General features: G+C 35.2%; 1 protein-coding gene across 6 annotated transcripts in view; it reads right to left on the bottom strand.

Moving 5' to 3' along the window:
• The window catches only part of LOC107998451 (RNA-binding protein Musashi homolog 2), a 177,844-nt gene that overhangs the window by 76,864 nt on the left and 81,805 nt on the right, over positions 1-19,175 (bottom strand). For all 6 annotated transcript variants that reach the window (XM_062077658.1, XM_062077659.1, XM_062077656.1 and 3 more), the window contains one exon: positions 5,055-5,178. Coding sequence is in view for 4 of the 6 variants with exons in the window: in XM_062077656.1 (XP_061933640.1) it covers positions 5,055-5,110 (56 nt within the window). In the remaining 2 variants the exon portion in view is untranslated. The remainder of the gene's footprint in view (positions 1-5,054; positions 5,179-19,175) is intronic.

The following is a 19,175-nucleotide window of genomic DNA, read 5'->3' as shown; positions in this document are numbered from 1 at the left end:
AATAATTTTAGAAAATACGATAATAAACAATCAAATCGTGTTACTATTTTAAATAAATGATGCATTTTTATACTAACATTCACATATTAGTAATTTAAAAAAATTGTAAAAAATTAGGATAAAATATCAAATTCATGTAATAATTTTTAACGAATATAATAAATATACTTAAGCCTTAGATTCTAAAATATCTTGCTGAATTTTTGTTCAAAATAACGTAACATTTAAAAACAAAAATCAAGAATGAAGAAACTAAATTAAATGAACTTGGAAAAAGTAAAAAGATAGGATAACTTTAATGAAAACTATAATGCACATAGTACGATGCTCTCAATTATCGGATATATAATTTTCAATGTTATCAATTTACATTAATTTTATCCGGAAGAAATAAAAATTAGCTTATATTTAAATTTATTCGATGATAATTGTAAAAACACTTATAACGAATAACACAAAAATACAATTTTAACTTTTATTTTACGAAACATTATAAAAAAAACTTAATTTTTAAATTAATTTAAATAATCTCCCCCTCCCCCCTCCATCGACGAATAAAAAATTTTTCTAGCAAGCACGATCGCCGATCACACAATTGTCATAAAAATGCTATCGTTTCAGGATATCGTTAGATTTGCGAAAGCTGAGCCGATTTTGAAGGATTACGTATCCTCCAATATTCACGATAATGGCCGCGTGACGTTGAAACGTTGAAACGATATTCACCGATATCTATACCTACAGCTCAAAATGTATATTACATAAAATAGAATTAAAAGGGGAAAAAAAAAAAAGAAAATATACGAATTAAAACAGTAAAGGAATATCGAATATTCATCGGTTCGTCGCTTTATTTTAAACCCTTTTATATATAACCGCGCTTCTTCGGCCGCCTGGCCACGTGTTACTTCTATTAATCGTTACAATAATACTCGAATCGTTGCTCTGCGTCCTCCTCGAAAGTTATTATTAAAGTCAAAGGAACGTGTATTAAGGGAACGTATGTTTTCACCGTTCTGTTCATTTTGATTGGCCCCGGTACAAATTTGTCAATTTTAGATCGGATACGGAGGTAACTGTAAACTTTTCTCCGTTCCGTTGATCTGGCGATGACGGCGACCTCTGCTCTGATTCGGATCGCGGATTGTTTTCGTTGCTTCCCAATGTTCGAGAGACAAAGAAGGATGTATACGATAACTCGCTCGGTTTACAACGATGCACGCGATCGCACGATCTCATTGTGAATATATTGCAAATGGTTTCGAAAGGTAAAAGTTGGCGGAAAACACGATTCTTTTTTTTTTGGGGAAATTAATAAAGAGAGACGTTTGATAGATGACCTATAAAATTTTTTTAAAAAAGTTATTATTAGGAAGAAACTAACCTTAATGAAATTTCAAAAAATTTTACAATTGTTTACGTATTTGCATACGTATTTTTTACAGAAAATGCCTGTTGCTCGTAAAATTTTCATCGATCGATTTCAATGAAATTATAATAATTAAGATAAATCATCAAGAATAATTAAAAAAATTATCACGTTTTAAAGGATGTATATTATTTTTTTCAAGTCAAAATAGCTTATGGCTGATTCATAATCGAAGGAAAAACAAATCGTAAGATTCTATCTTCCATCCTTTCTCACGATACAAGAAAAACTTCTATGTATCTTACGATGTATTTAATGTCATAATTACGAACAATATTTGGACGTTAAGAGGAACGTCCTAACCTTAACCGACGCACGAGACCCAAGAAGAGAGGAAAGAGAACGATATACGTTGTACCGCGATGAATAACACCCGGTTGCGTTTCTACTCGGCATTAGCTAATTCAGAGCGCCACCCACGCTATTCCAGTCGCCGAATTTACACCGCGTGGGCGTCCATACGTGCACCTGACACTGCGCGTATTATGCCCCTCTCATAAAATAAATTAGCACCACACCACAGTCAACTCACTACGTCGTGACTGGTCGGATCTCGTTCTTCCCGATTCTCAATGAACCTCTGAAATTCAGTTTCACACGGACGACGGATTATAATTCATAATTACAATTAAGATTACAGGCGCGTTACGGGCGCCTGACTCGTCGATAATTGGAGAGCGTTATTGTATCGATAAACGGTAAATTATGATCTCGATAGAGAAATTATTCGGATTCGATCGGAATTATCGGGGCGGATAGATGGAGAGCGCATCCCATTCCCGAGAAACGAACGCCATTAATCTCCTCGCGAATGATTGATGAGACGTAGAACGAGAGAGAGCTCCGCGTGGAATTTTACCAACTGATCGGGCTCTGTTGTGGCTTACGCGCAAAAGGAAACGATCGAGCAAGGCGCTCGTTTATTCACCACGTTGGTTCGATGAATTAAAGGAGCTGGAATTTTTGATACACGCGCCCTAGTGAACGCGCCACATTGAAACGTTCGCGCAAGCGCGAAAATGGAGTACATCGCCTGATTCGACCGTTTATTCGAATAATAGGCCAACGCTATCTAATTTTCTAATTAATTCTCCGGTATAAATTATCTTCTCCGATCATCTCCGATCTGAATTAACAACGATAATATCGACTCGAATATTTCTTCACACTTTATATTTTCGTAACTTCTCCAGATTTACTTTCGATAATTGAATAATATACTCAGAATAGAATAACCAAAATACGCTTGAAAATAACCGATAATTATTCAGAATAATATAAAATTATCGACGAAAACTTAAAATGTATTGATTTTCCCCTGCAAAAATTGGGAAACTCGATCAACTCGTTTTTCCCTCTTCGTAGTCCTTGGTACAAGAAAGAGTTAATCGGGACTTCCTCGACGAGATCTGTCGGTGGAAGGAGGGAAGAAAAAAAAAAGGAACGGCGCAAAAATCGCCATCTCCCCCTCGAAAAGATTTTTAATCAGAGAGGGGGAGGACCTAGTTTTCGCCTAGACCAAAATTGCTCCGACATCTTCTTGCGTCTGAACCTTGCGTCTTTCTGAAGGCTGCAGCAACAATCCCCTCATTGTCCCTCCCCCCTCCGCCATTTTGTTCGCGATATCAGACGGCAAGGGGGGCGCGAACGCGAGCAATCCTCCTCGTCCACGGAGGGGGAATCATTAATAACAGCCGAGAAATCTCTTTGTGGAAACCTGCCCGTTCCTACCTTTCCGTTTCCCGTGATGAAATTGCCTTTGAATCGTCGGCTTGACGCGCTGAGAACGAGAAACATCGACTCGCTTTTTCAACTCGCGAGGGAGAAAAGGCTGTTTGAATAACAGCCGGTTTTGTAAAGACAGCATATCTCGATGCATTTGCTCTAGCTAGTTGAAGAAGCTCGTTGTTGAAGTTTGGATACATCGTTGGATAATAAAGAAATTGTATCATGGTAATGGATAGAATAAAGATAATCTTCGAGTCTCGTTCTTCTTAAATACGATGAACGGGAACGATCCAAGATTATTATAAAGGGGGATGATTTTTATGGTTATTATTCGTTAAATTGTCGGAGAAAAATGTTTCACTTATTTTCGCGTTATCGTGTTATATATCAAAAATCGGAAGAAAACATTGGAAAGATTTGAGATATTTGAATAACTTTTAAATATTGGTTAAAAAATCAACGAACGCGTTTGAAGAACGAATCTACCGAGATTCGATTTGTGATATCGTGAGAATTAATTTAACAGATATTAAAGATAGAATTGGAGAATATTTCGGGGGAAAAATATTCACGCGCGCCAATAATGCAATTTAAATGTTACGTTCGAAGTGTATTTCAACTCGCGGTCTTCTCGTTACACGCCACAATGGCGGCTTTCTTTGCCCCATTATGCCCCTCTTCTTTTCACGCTCCTTTCCTCCTTTTCCTCCGCACGAGATAACTTTTTAAGGTGGATTCAGTTGTTGTCACGATGCGCAGATCTAATCACGAAGTCGACAACGAAAAGGTGGACGTTCAAATAAACGGGAGGTGGAAAAATGAAAATCGTTTCAAACTTGGTCGAATCGGCGTATCGTCACGCTTCATCTTCTCCCTCGTCTCTTTCATCTTGAATCGTTACGTGAGAAAATTCGATCGATTGAAATAAGCAATTTTCAGAGATCCAATTTGCTGGAAAACTCGAGAAGAAGCGAGAAAGGGGAAATTCGATTGCGAAACGAAATTCAAAACAAAACTTTCTCCAAGTTAAATATATATATATATATTATATTTAGCTGGAATTTTTTCAGTTGGAAACTTTTTTTTCTTCACTTTCAATCGACGCGAGATCTCCGTCAGTGGAGGAATAAGAAAATATCGACAAGATGATAGACGATGATACGAAGAAATTCTTCAAATTAATCCAAGATTAATCGTAGAGATTATTTTTAATCGACACTCGTGTCACACACAGACAGCATGCACTACGAATAAGTAGATTCAATGCTCCAACGAAGCTTCCAACAGTGGGACACTACTGGGTTCGCTGTGTTTCTGCCTATGCACAGCCGCCTCGGTTAGTCTTGGCTTCGAAATTAACCGACTTTCGATATTCTATCCTACGCTTGCCAACACCGCGAGTAGTTGAGATTATAGATCGTTGCAACGCTGTAACAGCGATGGTCGAATTTTATTACGATGGGGGAGCCACGTGTCGCCCATCACGGAACACTCGAGAGCCTTTCTTCGATAGCGAGGGAATCGTAAACTCTTTCTTTCTCTCTCTCTCTCTCGCGCGCGCGCACGTAATCTCTTTTTCGGAAAATGGGATTGCTATAAATAAATGTTATCGATGAAATTTCTTTTTTAATCGAATTTTCTAACGATGAATGTGTAAACGTAAATAATTTGACGAGATACTTTTTATTAAAGGAATTTAATCAAAATTAAATGTGTTTTTACTCGGAGGGAAAATTCGAGTTTAATAAATTTTGGAAAAAATGAAACCGAGGCGTCTGCGCATCTATTACGCTCTAGTCTCTTGGCAACCTCTAGCCTTAACTTTAAGCTTTCGAGACTTTTAAGAGGCTTCTAGTAATAATTCGAAAGCGTGACAAGCTGTGGCACAATCACTTACCAGTTCTCCAATATGCCGACGTTCGAGAAGTTTGGCGGAAAGCTCGCGGCCGCCATCGGTGGTCGCGGCTATACCCTCTGTCTGTCCTGTCACTTCCGGGGCTGTTCACGATTTTGACACGTCGCTGGAACGAGAGAAGATCGGCTCGTTAGTCCTCTGAAGGAATCTCTTTTCAACCCATTTTCTTACTTCTTAAGTTCTTAAGAACGTAATTAAAGAAAAAGAAGAAAGAAAAAATGCTTATGGAAAAATTTAGCATTCAGAGGCAGAAAAGTCTCTCTCTTTTAGCAAAGAATATGATATATTTAATTGGGAAGAGATAGATTTTCTTCAAGATTGAATTAAATACAATTAATGGAAGTAAAATGTAAATATGTTTTTCTTATATTGAGTAAACAATTTGCCAACAATATATCGTTGTATAAAAATAAATATTGTAATAGTTTTGTTTTTAAAAATTAAACGTGTAAAAAAATGTATTGTTTTAAATTTATAAGTTATAAGAATTATTTACTTCTAACTTAATTTAATATGTAGATTTAATATAGATAATATTCAAAAATAAGTTAAACTGATATAAAACAATAATAGCATATATTAAATTATTCTAATTTAATATATTCTTAATTAATAACTTTTTTTAAATTAAACGCGTAAAACTATTTATATCTTATCTCGTTCAATTATTTATCTACCGGCTTGAATTTAATTCTGTAAAAAGATCCATTTATTTCAGATAACAATATTTATTTGAAATTTTATAAATGTTTTAAATTTATAGATATGCAAAGGAACTTAATTAAAAATATGAAATATTTAAACGTGACAATATGTATCAGTTATAAGAATTACTTGCTTCAAGAAATGGCGAATCTAAATGGGAAAAAATCTAACCTAACTTAATAATAATATGTAGATTTAACGTAGATAAGTAATATTCAAAAGTAAATTAAACTAAATTAGAAAAAATAAAAGCTCAATCTTCAAAATTCAAGATACCAAATGAAAGATAAAATTTTGTTATATAAATTCCTCTCCTTTTATAATTTATTTTTAAATATTTACTTACTCGTGCGTCTTAATATATATATCAGTTATAACAATTACCTAACAACTATTCCCACTTCAAGAAAAGGAATCTAATAGGAAGAAAACCTAACCTAACTTAATCTAATACATAGATTTAAATACAGACACGAAAGGAAGATAGATAATTCGACGTTACCGAACAAAAAGATCTGTTAAACTATAATAACCAGAACCTAAAGGAGAAGTAGATATAATTTCATACTCGATGAACCAGAAATCAGAAATGTACAATTCTCTAACCGATAACAATTAACAGAAAGATGAGATCCTCGTAAAAAATTATTACTCTCTCACTCATTACTCGAAACGCGTGTGACGCGAGGAGAGAGCCATCTTACCATCTCGAAAGATCGCGAGAAGAATCGTGGCAGAAGAAGAATAACGATAAAACAGTTTCCTGAATTTACCGACTAATCCCGGTAAATTCTCGGTAAATAAGGGGACGATGATTCTCGTCACGGTCGAGAAGAAAATTGACGGATACGCGGTTAGGGAGGGACGAGGGGGGGGACGACGGTTGTCACCGATATATACATTTCAACACTCGAAGCGCGTCGTTACGCTTCAGACACACGTATTCGCCACCACACCGAGAGAACCTTCTCACCTCTCCTCCTTCTCTCGCATTATTATCTCTCTACTTTCGGCCGGGTCCGCGTCGCGCACCGGTATCGGTAATGAACGATCTATTGTGCCGGTAGGTGCTCTTTCAGACGGCAAAAGAGGCGAGGTAAGGGGATGGGGGTGTGCAAGCGGAGGAGAACGAGAACGAGAAAGAGAGAGACAGAGGGAGACGGTATATAGAAGAGGTATGAAAACGGCACTCGTTAATGGATTCCTACCAGACTCTTTCACCCGTTTCTCTCCCTTTCCCTCCGTATCGGTTGTTCCTCTCATCCTCCGCCCTCCCCCCCTTTCTTCTTTCTTCTTTTCTCTCTCACCTACTTTCATTTTTTCTCCCCCTTCCTTCTCTCTCTCTCTCTTCCTCTCCGGCTCCTTTATTTCTTCTCTCCCTCCCCAACAACCGTTTTTATCTCACGCGCCCCCTCCCCCCGCCTCCCCTCCCTTTCGACGGCCCTCCCCCGGTTTTCCTCGCTTTACAAACCGCTTCTTCTTGTCTCTTCTCTCTCCCCCTCCCGAGTTCTTCTTACTTTTCTTCTTTTAACCAGCCGGTAGCCGGCCAAGTTGTTGCACGTCGCGTAACAACCCCGTTTCCCGGGGCTCGTTCGTTCCATCGCGCCTAGAAGATCCACCTGTCTCTGCAACACGGAGTTCTCTCGCGCTGGGAGGAATAAAATAAACGGATAGGAGAAGAGGGTGGATCGTTTTATCGCGCTCGGTTACCGTGCTCCATCGAGGAACGTACACGACACCGAGAGAGGAGTGTGTGGATGGAAAATGGCGGGGAAGGATTGGTCAGGAGGTATTATATGTTGGTATTATCGAGGAGGAAGGAAAGAGAGAGAGAGAGAGAGAGGAAAGATTGATACGAAAAAATGGAACGAACGAAGGTGGGTGGAAAAAGCGACGACGACGACGACGATGATGATGATGATAGGAGAGGGGGAGAAGATTGTTAGCAAGAGGAACCGGCGTGCATCTAGGCAATGCTTCGGGCTGATTCTCTCTGCGCGTCGCCTATTGTTCCCTGCGTTTCGACCCGGTCGATATCGCGTTAAAATTGTAACGAGATTCCATTTTGGAACGAGTCCCCCCTTCTGAACGACGAATCGATGTCTATCTTTGAATAAACTCGATCCCTTTCCCAATAGCGGTTTTCCGCGCCACGCGACTTGCTGCTGCTACTTTTCTTTTTTTCTTTTTCTTTGAATTTCGGAAATAAGTACAGCGAGATGAATTAATACTTATACGTATAAGATGTTAATTCGCAGAAAGTCTGGAAGGTTATAGTTTTATTAGAACTTGGAAACTTGGTTCTCGCTATATTAAAAAGACTTTATCGTTTTATATTTATTTAAACGTCTCGTCAAGAAGCAGAGGATGAGCAATTCTTGAGAAGGAAGCAAAAGCGTCGATAAGGAAGGAATCGCAACAACCAACACGCAGATTAGATTATTCGCAACGGTGGATCAAAGCTCGCGGTGTTTCTTTTCTTTTGGGCAAACGAACAAACAATTTTAGGATCGCAAGTATGCGAATATTAGATGCCTGGATTACGTTTCTCACGAGATCCGAGCTAAACCTTCTAATGGGAGAATTATTTGACGGGCTGCTCTATTCCACGTCATAATAAATGGATCATCTCTCTCCGAATTTCAAACCCGAGGATTTCAGGTTTTGCCGGGATTGTCTCTCCCCGGAAACGGGATTAATCCACGGGATCACCGCGGAGCAAGTGTAACTGACCGAGCCGAATTTTTTTCCTTTCCCTTTCGAATTTCCTCGTCGTTCGTTCGCGCGAAATTAAAATAAAAATGTAGGGATGCGGTTTAACAGCGGCGTGTTAAAGTTGGAGCAAGGGAGGGAGAGGAGGGGATTGTGTGATCGAGGCGAATTCCATCCTTCGAAATAGATTAATTTTCGATAAAATTCTATAACGTAAAAAAATTCCTGTTCATTTTTCCACGAAATTATTACGCAACGCGAGAAAAAAAATTGCAAATTTTTATCAATTTACGATACGTATAATATCCTATTATTATTTATTTATTTATCCTTTTTAATTTAATTGAAATCGTCGATCGATTCGAAGAAGAGAGATCAGTGGAAATTTGACAAGAATAAATTAGACGCGATGAAACAGAATCGTAAGATAAAAATTATCGCTCCAGATAATTGTATAATTCAGACTCGAGTCTTCGTTTTTGAAATCGTAAAAACAATGCATAATATATATACATATATATACATATACCTCGAATTAAAAAGAAAAATTAAAAGAATTAAACTACGATACGAAAACACCAAATTCCGTCCCTTCCGCATAATTTAATTTCCCACCAAATTTTTTTCTCTCGATAAAACCCCAAATCCCTTTCGTTTTTCTACGAGATTATAAAAAACACTCGCTCACTCACTCACGTACGGCCGTGCAAATACGGAAACCGGATGGGTGGTCGATCGTGGATGGAATCCATCGGGGATGGACGTTCCAACGAAATTCGAAAATCTCAAAAACCGGATCGATCGAGGGGGGGGGGGAAGGCGTGGAGGGAGTGGAGGGGAGGGGTAGAGCGCTAATTAGCGGGAGGATCGCGAAAATGCGAGAAACGGGGAACGACGACGAGGTATGTGGAAAGCGACGGCCACGAAATTCGGCATCGATCGCCGCCATTGTCCGCCACCATTGTTTGTCGGCTCGCGCGTCGTTGATAAGGGTTGCGATTCGCGTTTCACGGCATTATCTTTGAAGGATAGTCGGCAAAACGGGGGTGGTGGTGGTGGTGATGGATTCTTTGTTTTCGTCACGGTTCATCGATCGTTTCGAAACGCGCGCGCTCAGTCTGTCTGTCTCTCTCTCTCCTCGATATTAATTGGAGGACGTTGCATCCAATCCTCGAACGCGTATCTTTCGCTGATTCGACTCGATTCGATCGCGCGTTGATTCGCGGGTAATTTGAACACGATTTTAGGAAATTTTATTAAATCGGGAATTTTTTTTTTTTCCTGAACGGAATGAATATTTTTTCGATTCGATTATATAGTTTCAGCGGTTGAATTATTGGAAAATTTGTATAAGTAAATTGAAGATTGAAGAGGTTGTAACGAAATTACGAGTTTTTTTTTGGATTCGATTAATTTCGGGTGTCGAATTATTGGAAAATTCGTTGAAATAAATTGAAAATTGAAGAGATTGTAACGAAATTACGAGTTTTTTTTTGAATTCGATTAATTTCAGGTGTCGAATTATTGGAAAATTCGTTGAAATAAATTGAAAATTGAAGAGGTTGTAACGAAATTACGAGTTTTTTTTTTTTGGATTCGATAAGTTTTATTCGTTGAATTATGGAAAATTCCTACGAATAAATTCAAAAATGAAAAAATTGAGGAGATTGCAACAAGATTTACGAATTTTTCCTCGAATATTTTTCTGGATTCGATAAGTTTCATCCATCGAAAATTCCTATAAATATATTCAAAAACGAAAATTGAGGAGATTGCAACAAGATTTACGAATTTTTCCTCGATTATTTTTCTGGATTCGATAAGTTTCATCGATTATTGGGAAATTTGTACAAATAAATGAAAGTTGAAGAGATTCTAACAAAATTACGAATATTTTTTTAATTCAAATTTTCGTCCGTCGAATTATTCGAAAATTCGTAAAAATAAAATACAAATAAATAAAAATTGAAGAAATTGCAACAAAATTATAAATATTTTTTCGATTCGATAAGTTTCATCCGTTATCGAATTATGAATTCGATAAATAATTTAAAAAGTTCAGTGAATTAACAGAGATTGCTAAATTGGTGAATTTTTCCTCGAAAAATCTTTTTTCTTTTTTTTTCTCTCTCCCCTCGCGCAAATAAAAGAATTATCGAGTTCGAGTAACTTACAATAAGAGAGAGAGTCGGTAAGAAAGCGAGGGGAGGGAGAGAAGGGGGGAGAATTTTTTGACGGGGCTGCTCGCGATGGATTCGCGCACCGCGATCATAGGGAGGCGATAATTCAAATTCTTGATAACTCGGTTCGAAACTCATTTGCGCGAATCCTCGCCGGGCCACCCACAACTTTCGAAACGAGCAACTTTTGATCGAACGCACACAAACACGTGAATCGAACTGCCTGCCTCTCGGAGGAAGCAGGGAAAGATCGATACAAACGCCGTAATCCATCAAAAAAGGACGAAAAGATTTTCTTCTTATTCCACGTGAATAAGTAAAGTCAATGACTTTAATCGATTTGAATAATTTATTTGAAACTTTGTTAAACGAAACTTTGTATATCTAATATTTCTTTATCGTAACAGGTAGAGTTTAAAAACGCTATAGTTAAATGGTTAATATTTCGCAATCTTATTTATACTTTAAATCATATAATTTACATATAGTATATAGGAGCATAGAATAATTTAGCAAGCTAATGAACGAATCTCACCCTACATTTGTGCACTACTTGCAAAAATTTCTTCTGCATTACATCAAGAAAAAGAGAAGAACAGCGAGACGAAATGCGAATGATAAATTACCATGAATTTAACATTCTAATTATATTCCATGCATCGTGATTTACATCGCTTTCTAAAAACCATCTAAGCATATGCTCGAGCCGTGGAAAAAATAAAGATAAAGAATTCGCACAAAGTATGGTAGCATGGAAAACTTTTATTATAATTGTACTCGAGAAATGCGCAATTTTAAAAACAACGTGGGGACAATGAAGATTGATTCCTGGATTCTGTTCGTGTATATATATATATATATATATATACTGGGAATTAATGTATCGTAACATCTTGATAATTCTATTCTTATTATAGACATAGTGGCGTAGAGAAACTGGCAACTGTCCAAATGAAACATCTGATCGGCCCAGTTCGAAATAGACGATCCTGCCAGGTTCGTGAAAATAGCCGAATGAAAGTCTTCGATTCACCAAATTGCTCGATTCGCGACACGTATTTATGTTAAAAAAAAAAAAAAAAAAATGTTAAACGAATGCGTCGACGCGATATTTCGATACACCAGACTTGAATCTGATCATAGATCGCGAGTTTGAAGCGAAAACGAAAATTTTTCCCACAGCGCCGCGTTGTCTGACCATCGCGTTCCCCGTCTACTTATCCTCGTCACGTGACTTCGAACAAACCGCGTGCCCACGTGATTGCTCCACGAATCACGAGCTAAATTTTATCCACGCGATATAATATACGTACGTATGCGCGCAACGAAGTGAAGTTGTGCTGTTGACGAAGAATTGTCGATATTTTAAATATCGTTTTATATATTCCTGGAGATGGGAAAACATCGAATAACAATCAAATCATATTAGATACGTAACCCTAATTATTGATTCGCCGAATTATTATTGAATCTTGGATATATTTATGATATAAATATCCTTTGAATTTTCTACCTTGATGGTGGGGACATTGTAAAGGAGTCTTATCTCCATAAATGTAACTGATGCAACGACGTATCAATAACAGAAAATTTAATCGAATTAATGTCGATTTAGAAAAAAGAAAAAGAATACTTATATTAAAATTCTGTTCTGAAGAGATTTTCAGACTCAGGATTGCCATTCGCGTCGCATCATTTCGAAGTAAGAAACGCAAGCGTGGGTTAAAATAGGCACATCATTATATCCATATTCTTTGTTCGAAATCGGGGAGACGGGAGTTTGGAAAAATGAGCGAGAAGCCATAAATATTTTTATCTATATCCAGAATCGTTCGACAGATGGATCATTGGTGACGGAACAAAAGCATCTATACACACGTTCATCGTATTCGTGTTACATATCGATTCAGAAGTAAATGGGTTTCGAGCGAATGGCTCGTAATGTTGGAAATGGTAGAAATGATGTGTTTCCATTGATTCGAACCAATGCCACGCATGCGTTTCAACATCTATCGCAAGCCTCTCAAAACATTACATGTCATTCTATTCTTTTCTTCGAACAACTTTGTTGCTCGGCCGGACACCTTATAATTTTCCGCCATCTTGAGCACTTGTAGTAGTTGACTCTCCGCGTTCAGAACACAAGTTATAAATAATATATATGTATGTATGTAAGGATTGGAAAATTAATTAATACTTTGTTATTATTATTATTATTATTATTTTAATTATACCAATGCGAACGACAGGCTCGATCATCCAAAAGTAGGGGGAAAATTATTTTTCTAAGGAAATATTGATTTCGAATACACAATCCTCTAAATATCGTATATTGTTATATTGTTGCAAGATTATACTGCTTATGCATTGTTGTAAATTATGACATAATTTTTTTTTTAATTGTTTTGCACAATCCTTTGTGGAATTTTTCACGGCTGAAAAGATAAAAGAGAAACTGTTAACAAGTTATTAATTTTATACACCTTCCTTCTCAAAAAAAGAGGACACATTAGCTACACAAGTTTCTGTCACGTATAATAATATAATAGCATTTAAAATTAAAGGATAATCATCGATAAATAAGATAACAACAGCACAACACGTGTCTTTCATATCGAATAAATTTCTCCCCCTTCAATTTTACACATATAAAAAAAACTTGCGTACAAAAACCCGATATAACAATCGTTTATGCAACAGTTAAGACAATTGATTCGAAAGAGGGAATTATCAAGAGCTACGGCTCACAGGAATTGAACCGGTACTTCCAACCGCTGGTTCAGCAACCTTTCACCAATACTGGATTTTTCCAGCGATTCTTTTCCAAGTGTGTAAGTTTACAGACCGGTTATCGGCGCATGAACGTATATGGTAACCTCTCTGCAAGTTGGGAATCCGCGATTAACCGACTTGGTCCCCCGTTTACGCGATTTAAATGTGATTCGTGTTAAAGAAAAAAAAAGGAAAAAAGAAAAAGACGAGGAGGGAAATTTCACGACATACAACTTTAAACGCGCATTTTATGCTCGATTAATTTATCGATCCCCAAAAGGGATATTCAAAATGACTGCGATTTATATCGAAGAAAAAATTAAATCGATAATATTTAATACTTTTGATGTAAAAGTCATCTTATTTTTCGAACAGAAAAATATTTAAAAAATTTCCAAAAGAGTATCTTGTAGTTCACTTGGATATGCATTCTGATTTTTGTGCGAAAATAAAAGTAAAGGGTTATAGACGAGAAGAAATTTTTTCTAGGATAAAATTTTTTGTTATCGAATTGCAAATCTTTCTTAAGGCGAAAAGTTATTAAATAAAGTATATTATATAATCGAATTAAGTAATTATGAATTATCTCCGTTTAGAGAATCGAAAGAAAAAATCCAAAAGTCAAAGCGAAACTTGTGGTATGCAAAAATGTTAATTGATATTTAGTTTATTATCAAGCGCACGTCAAATATTTGCCTCTCCACGCAACATCGTTATCCCATTCCCCGTTTTCTTTTTTCTTTTTCTCGGACAAATTTAAATAAGCTTCATTTTCCATTTTTCTCTAACATATTTCTCTCTCTCTCTCTCCACTAAATTTCCCTTTAAATTTCCTTAAATCCTTAATAATAAACTCACAATAATTAGGAAATGATTCAACGAGAGAGGAAGAAAAAGAGAGGGGGAAATTTTGAATCCAAGAAAAAGTTGCAGAGAATCCATCCCCGCCCCTGTTTTTATTCCCCCAGTCATCGTGAAACGGGGTTGCACGGGCGCCAGGATGACTGCCTCTCCCCCCTCTCCCCCTTTTTGGTGCTCTTCCAACTTCCGGCCCCTTGGCCGAAACTCAAGTTACGTTCACACGACGTGCGTGTACACCTTTCGATGCGGGAGAAGGGTTGTTTCGAATGGAAGAGAGATAAGCGAATTCACCATTTTTCTCTCTCTCTCCGTTTAATGGAAATTTAGGAGGCGCGATAACGGGATCCGCCATTTTCTCGAATTACCGATATAAATAGATCGGTTAACGCGATTCTCGTTAAAATTCGAAGCAGTGAGTGACGCAATGCGTCGATAATCGTAAAAGGGAATTTCGGAGGGGGGGGCGTAATTACGCCCTTAGGGTCGTCGATATTCGCCGAAAATAACGGAGAAATGACACATTTATTGCTTAATGTTTTTTCGTTCAATCTCCAGTATTCCTCGTTTGTTCGATCCAATAAATTCGAGTAATTGTCGATTGTATATTCTTGCATGCGTACGTCTTGCGAGTTTTGATCGAGTATTGATTTGGGAATTGGAAGTGCGAATCTTGAAAAATAAGAAATGATCAATAAGAATAAGAGGAACACCGACATCTTTCGTCATGACTGAAAATTTATCTTGCAAATTGATTATTGCCATTACCACTATTTCAGTATATATTCGAATTAACATAGCCTCTAATAACAAAAACAAACACGAGTAACACTGTCCCTGCTATGCTTGATGATATTCTGATACTATCTGTTACTGAATGTCGACAATAAAACCGTTACCATTTTGTTTGGAAAATAAATTTTTATATAATCTCCTCCGCTTTATTTACATCCCAATTTATATCACAATCTTGATTCAAAATACAAAAGTAGAATTTATTTGTCATTTTGAACCGAATGATAAAAGAAATGGAAAATTTGAAAACTTGGTGGAAAAAGTAGCGCTATAATGTAATCAGTACGTGTATGCGGAACATTGTAAAAATGTAAATTTACAGTTATAATGTAATATATTTATTCTCTTATCTAATGCAGTTACTCGTATGAACAGATATTCGTATTTTATTCGTACATTAGAAAAAGTGGATCTTTTTCCTTGTTTTATTTTTTTTACAAAATTTTTTTTTACCTTTTAATGCGAATATAACACTCGTGGAAATGAAACCAACAATTTTGGGTTACTTTTTCGTTATTTTTATAACTTCAATTACAAGTGGTACAAGATACAAGGAAATTTTAGATTATAAATATTCAATTTTATTGTACATTTATTATTCTATTTATCATGATAAGCATAGACAAATTTTATTTTAAAATTGCATGAATATAGTTTAATTTTTTATAAGTTTAACTACAAATGTACAGAAAAATTTTAGATTATAAATATATTCAATTTTTAATGTGCTCTATCACAATCCTTTTAAAGAAATTTTTCTATGTAACAAAAATCTAATCTATTATGACAAACAAATTTTCAATAGAATCAAAATTTTCTTCTAAAATTATATATAAATATACGTTTAATCTTTTATAAGTACAACTACAAATGATACAGAAAAATTTTAGATTATAAATATATTCAATTTTCAATGTGCTCCATCACAATCCTTTTAAAGAAATTTTTCTATGTAACAAAAATCTAATCTATTATGACAAGCATAGACAAATTTTCAATAGAAACAAAATTTTCTTCTAAAATTATATATGAATATACGTTTAATCTTTTATAAGTTTAATTACAAATGTACAGAAAAATTTTAGATTATAAATATATTCAATTTTTAATCTGCTCTATCACAATTTTAAAGAAATTTTTCTATGTAACAAAAATCTAATCTATTATGACAAGCATAGACAAATTTTCAATGGAATCAAAATTTTCTTTTAAAATGGGATACAAGTATTATTTAATCTTTTATAAGTATCTTTTATAAGAATTTAATCTTATATAAGTTTAAGTTACAAATGGTTACAGGATACAGCAAAATTTTAGATTATGAAATATTCAATTTTCAATGTGCTCTATCACAACCTTTCAAAGAAATTTTTCTATGTAACAAAAATCTAATCTATTATGACAAGCATAGACAAATTTTCAATAGAATCAAAATTTTCTTTTAAAATGGGATAAAGAAAAATTGCAGATTATGAAATATTCAATTTTCAATGTAACAAAAATATAATCTATCATGACAAGCATAGACAAATTTTCAATAGAATCAAAATTTTTAAAATGGGATATAAATATACATTTAATTAATAAAAAGAACTTTGATATAATTGTCACTTACTTTTTGATTATATCAGATTATAATTTAAGTATCACAAAGATTAAACCAAGTCGGATTAATTTTAAACGTTTATTTTTCCATATACAGTCGTACCTTTACAACTTTCACATTTTTTTATATTTTTTAACTTGTACAAAGAACTTCGAATTAACTGTTTGCATTATAAAAAAGCATCGCGACAATGTGTTTGCAGATTTTATAAATGGCGTTGAAATGAATTCCCGCGTGTTTAAACGGGGTCTATTGGCAACACCAATGATTCGACCATCGTGGTAATTAATTCGAGGGTAATCCAATTAGGAAGATAAGAATTAGTAAAGTCCATAGAGTGCGCCATTCTTACGATTTTCATTCCATTTCACCCTTTCCATTTCCCCTCCAATTCTGATTTTCGTTATCACGTTATAATTGGAAGGAAACTCTGAAGATTACTTTGATTGATATTTTATTTTTCAAATTGATAATCAAATTACTATATCGATATTATCTTAGATGTATCGAAATTTATTCCATATTTCTCGCTATGATTAAAAATCGCTACTTAAAATATCGTGATAGATATTTTAGATATCTTTAGTGAAACAACAAACCATATTAAACATATTTTAATACATTTTCCATCAATTTTTTGTTACGCTATTTCAAGCGAATAAAGGAAAAATTTATTACAATTCGTTATAAAAGTATATTATTCAATAAGTTTAAAAAATTTAAAATAATAATTAATCTCCTCCTAATATTTATGCATTCTTTATCCAAAATTAAAATATACACAATCTCTAAATAACCCAAGCTCGATCATAAACTCGAATCCAGGGATCGAGAAGAATATTGCAGGATAAAACGCTTCGATCAAACGAGTCGAAATTTTCCGAAATTCGGATCTCATAATTTTATGGGGGACGAGCGGAGAGAGAGAATAGACAGATAGATAGAGATTTGAAATGGCGAGTACGTGGAAGCGCGCGCGGAAAAAGGTCAAAAGCGGGCCAGAAAAGGCGGAAAGGATCTCGTGATCGTATCCACGCGAGTGCTTGTCTTCCGGTTCGTATACCGCGCTCTAAATCTAGGTTGCAGCGTCGAGTGCCTTGTTTTTCTTCTTTTCTTCTTCTTCTTTCGATTAAATAAATTTTCGCCTTATTTTTTCATCTTCCTTGATTGATATCAAGAGCAACTTTCGACAAGTTGTTGGTTGAAGATCCAGGTGGAAATGGATTTCACTTGAATTGAATTTATTAATCATTGTATTGAATAATAATGGATTTAATTTGAATAATTTAAGGAGGAGGCGATTAATAAATGGATCTCAATCGATATAATCGATTTATCCTTGGAAAGTCATGACTGCCAAAGTTTCATACAGATGTCAATTATTTTATCTATGGAGATTCATTTACATATATTGTGATTTTATGTAGTGTCACAATTTTTGGTAACTTTATGAGCAGCATAAGAAATCGAATTTTTGAATAATGTCATTAAATTTTGAAAAATCATAATTCCGTGAGATAGAATGTATAACACACACGTACAATTCATCCTGGATTTCTATTGACCGATAAATCGCTACTATGCATCTTGATCTCAAGAATTCCATCAATATGATTGTACAGGAGAAAGTGATTAATGGATTTATAAATCATATTCACCATTAATATTAAAAAAAAAGAAACACTATTTTCTTAACGCATTCGTGATATAAAATATCGAAGAATCTGAAAGAAAATAACAAACATGTTTTGTCATCTTCTTAATGCGTTAAGTATAATAAAAAAAAAAGTTTCGATTATCGTTCAGATTTGATCCAGATTTTCCCTCTTGATTGGAAAAGAAAAAGAAAAATTAACGACATTACATCGTTCACGAACATTTTCCAACGTTTTCGAAAAATATAAAGACCAACTTGTTCAAATATAGAGTAGAGCGAAAACAAGAAATGAAATAAAAATATGCGGATAATAGAAGTTAACATCAGCCGGTAACACTGATGTTTTCCGATCAATACAAATCGATGTGAAATATTTATCTAAGAATATTTCGCGTAAACGAAATTAAACCTAAAAAAAACAAATGAATTTCCATTCGAATTTAATCCGTTCAACTTTGGCAAACTTTCGTGTTAAGCAATTTATATAACTCGCGATTCGATCTCCTTTTTTTTTTTTATCACGGTCAATGAATCCGACTTAATATCTCCATTTACTTTCAAAAATATTTAGATACTTATTTTATACGATGAATTTTCTCATTTTTTTTTTTTTTTTTCTTTTCCAAATCGAACGCGCATCCAATCGGTTTATTTCGCGATAGAAAGTACATGGATTCGCGTGTACAACTCGACGAAACCAATTATACACGAGGCGAATAAATTGTACGACTCATAACGGAAAGAAACTGGACTCGTACATTCCGAGAAATTAGAGTTTCACTCGGATTTAATCGTTCGGGTATTTAATCTCGAAACAC

This window comes from Apis cerana, linkage group LG7, assembly GCF_029169275.1.
Source record: "Apis cerana isolate GH-2021 linkage group LG7, AcerK_1.0, whole genome shotgun sequence".
In the NCBI taxonomy this organism is placed as follows: Eukaryota; Metazoa; Arthropoda; class Insecta; order Hymenoptera; family Apidae; genus Apis; species Apis cerana.
This window is presented reverse-complemented; position numbering and strand designations above follow the sequence as displayed.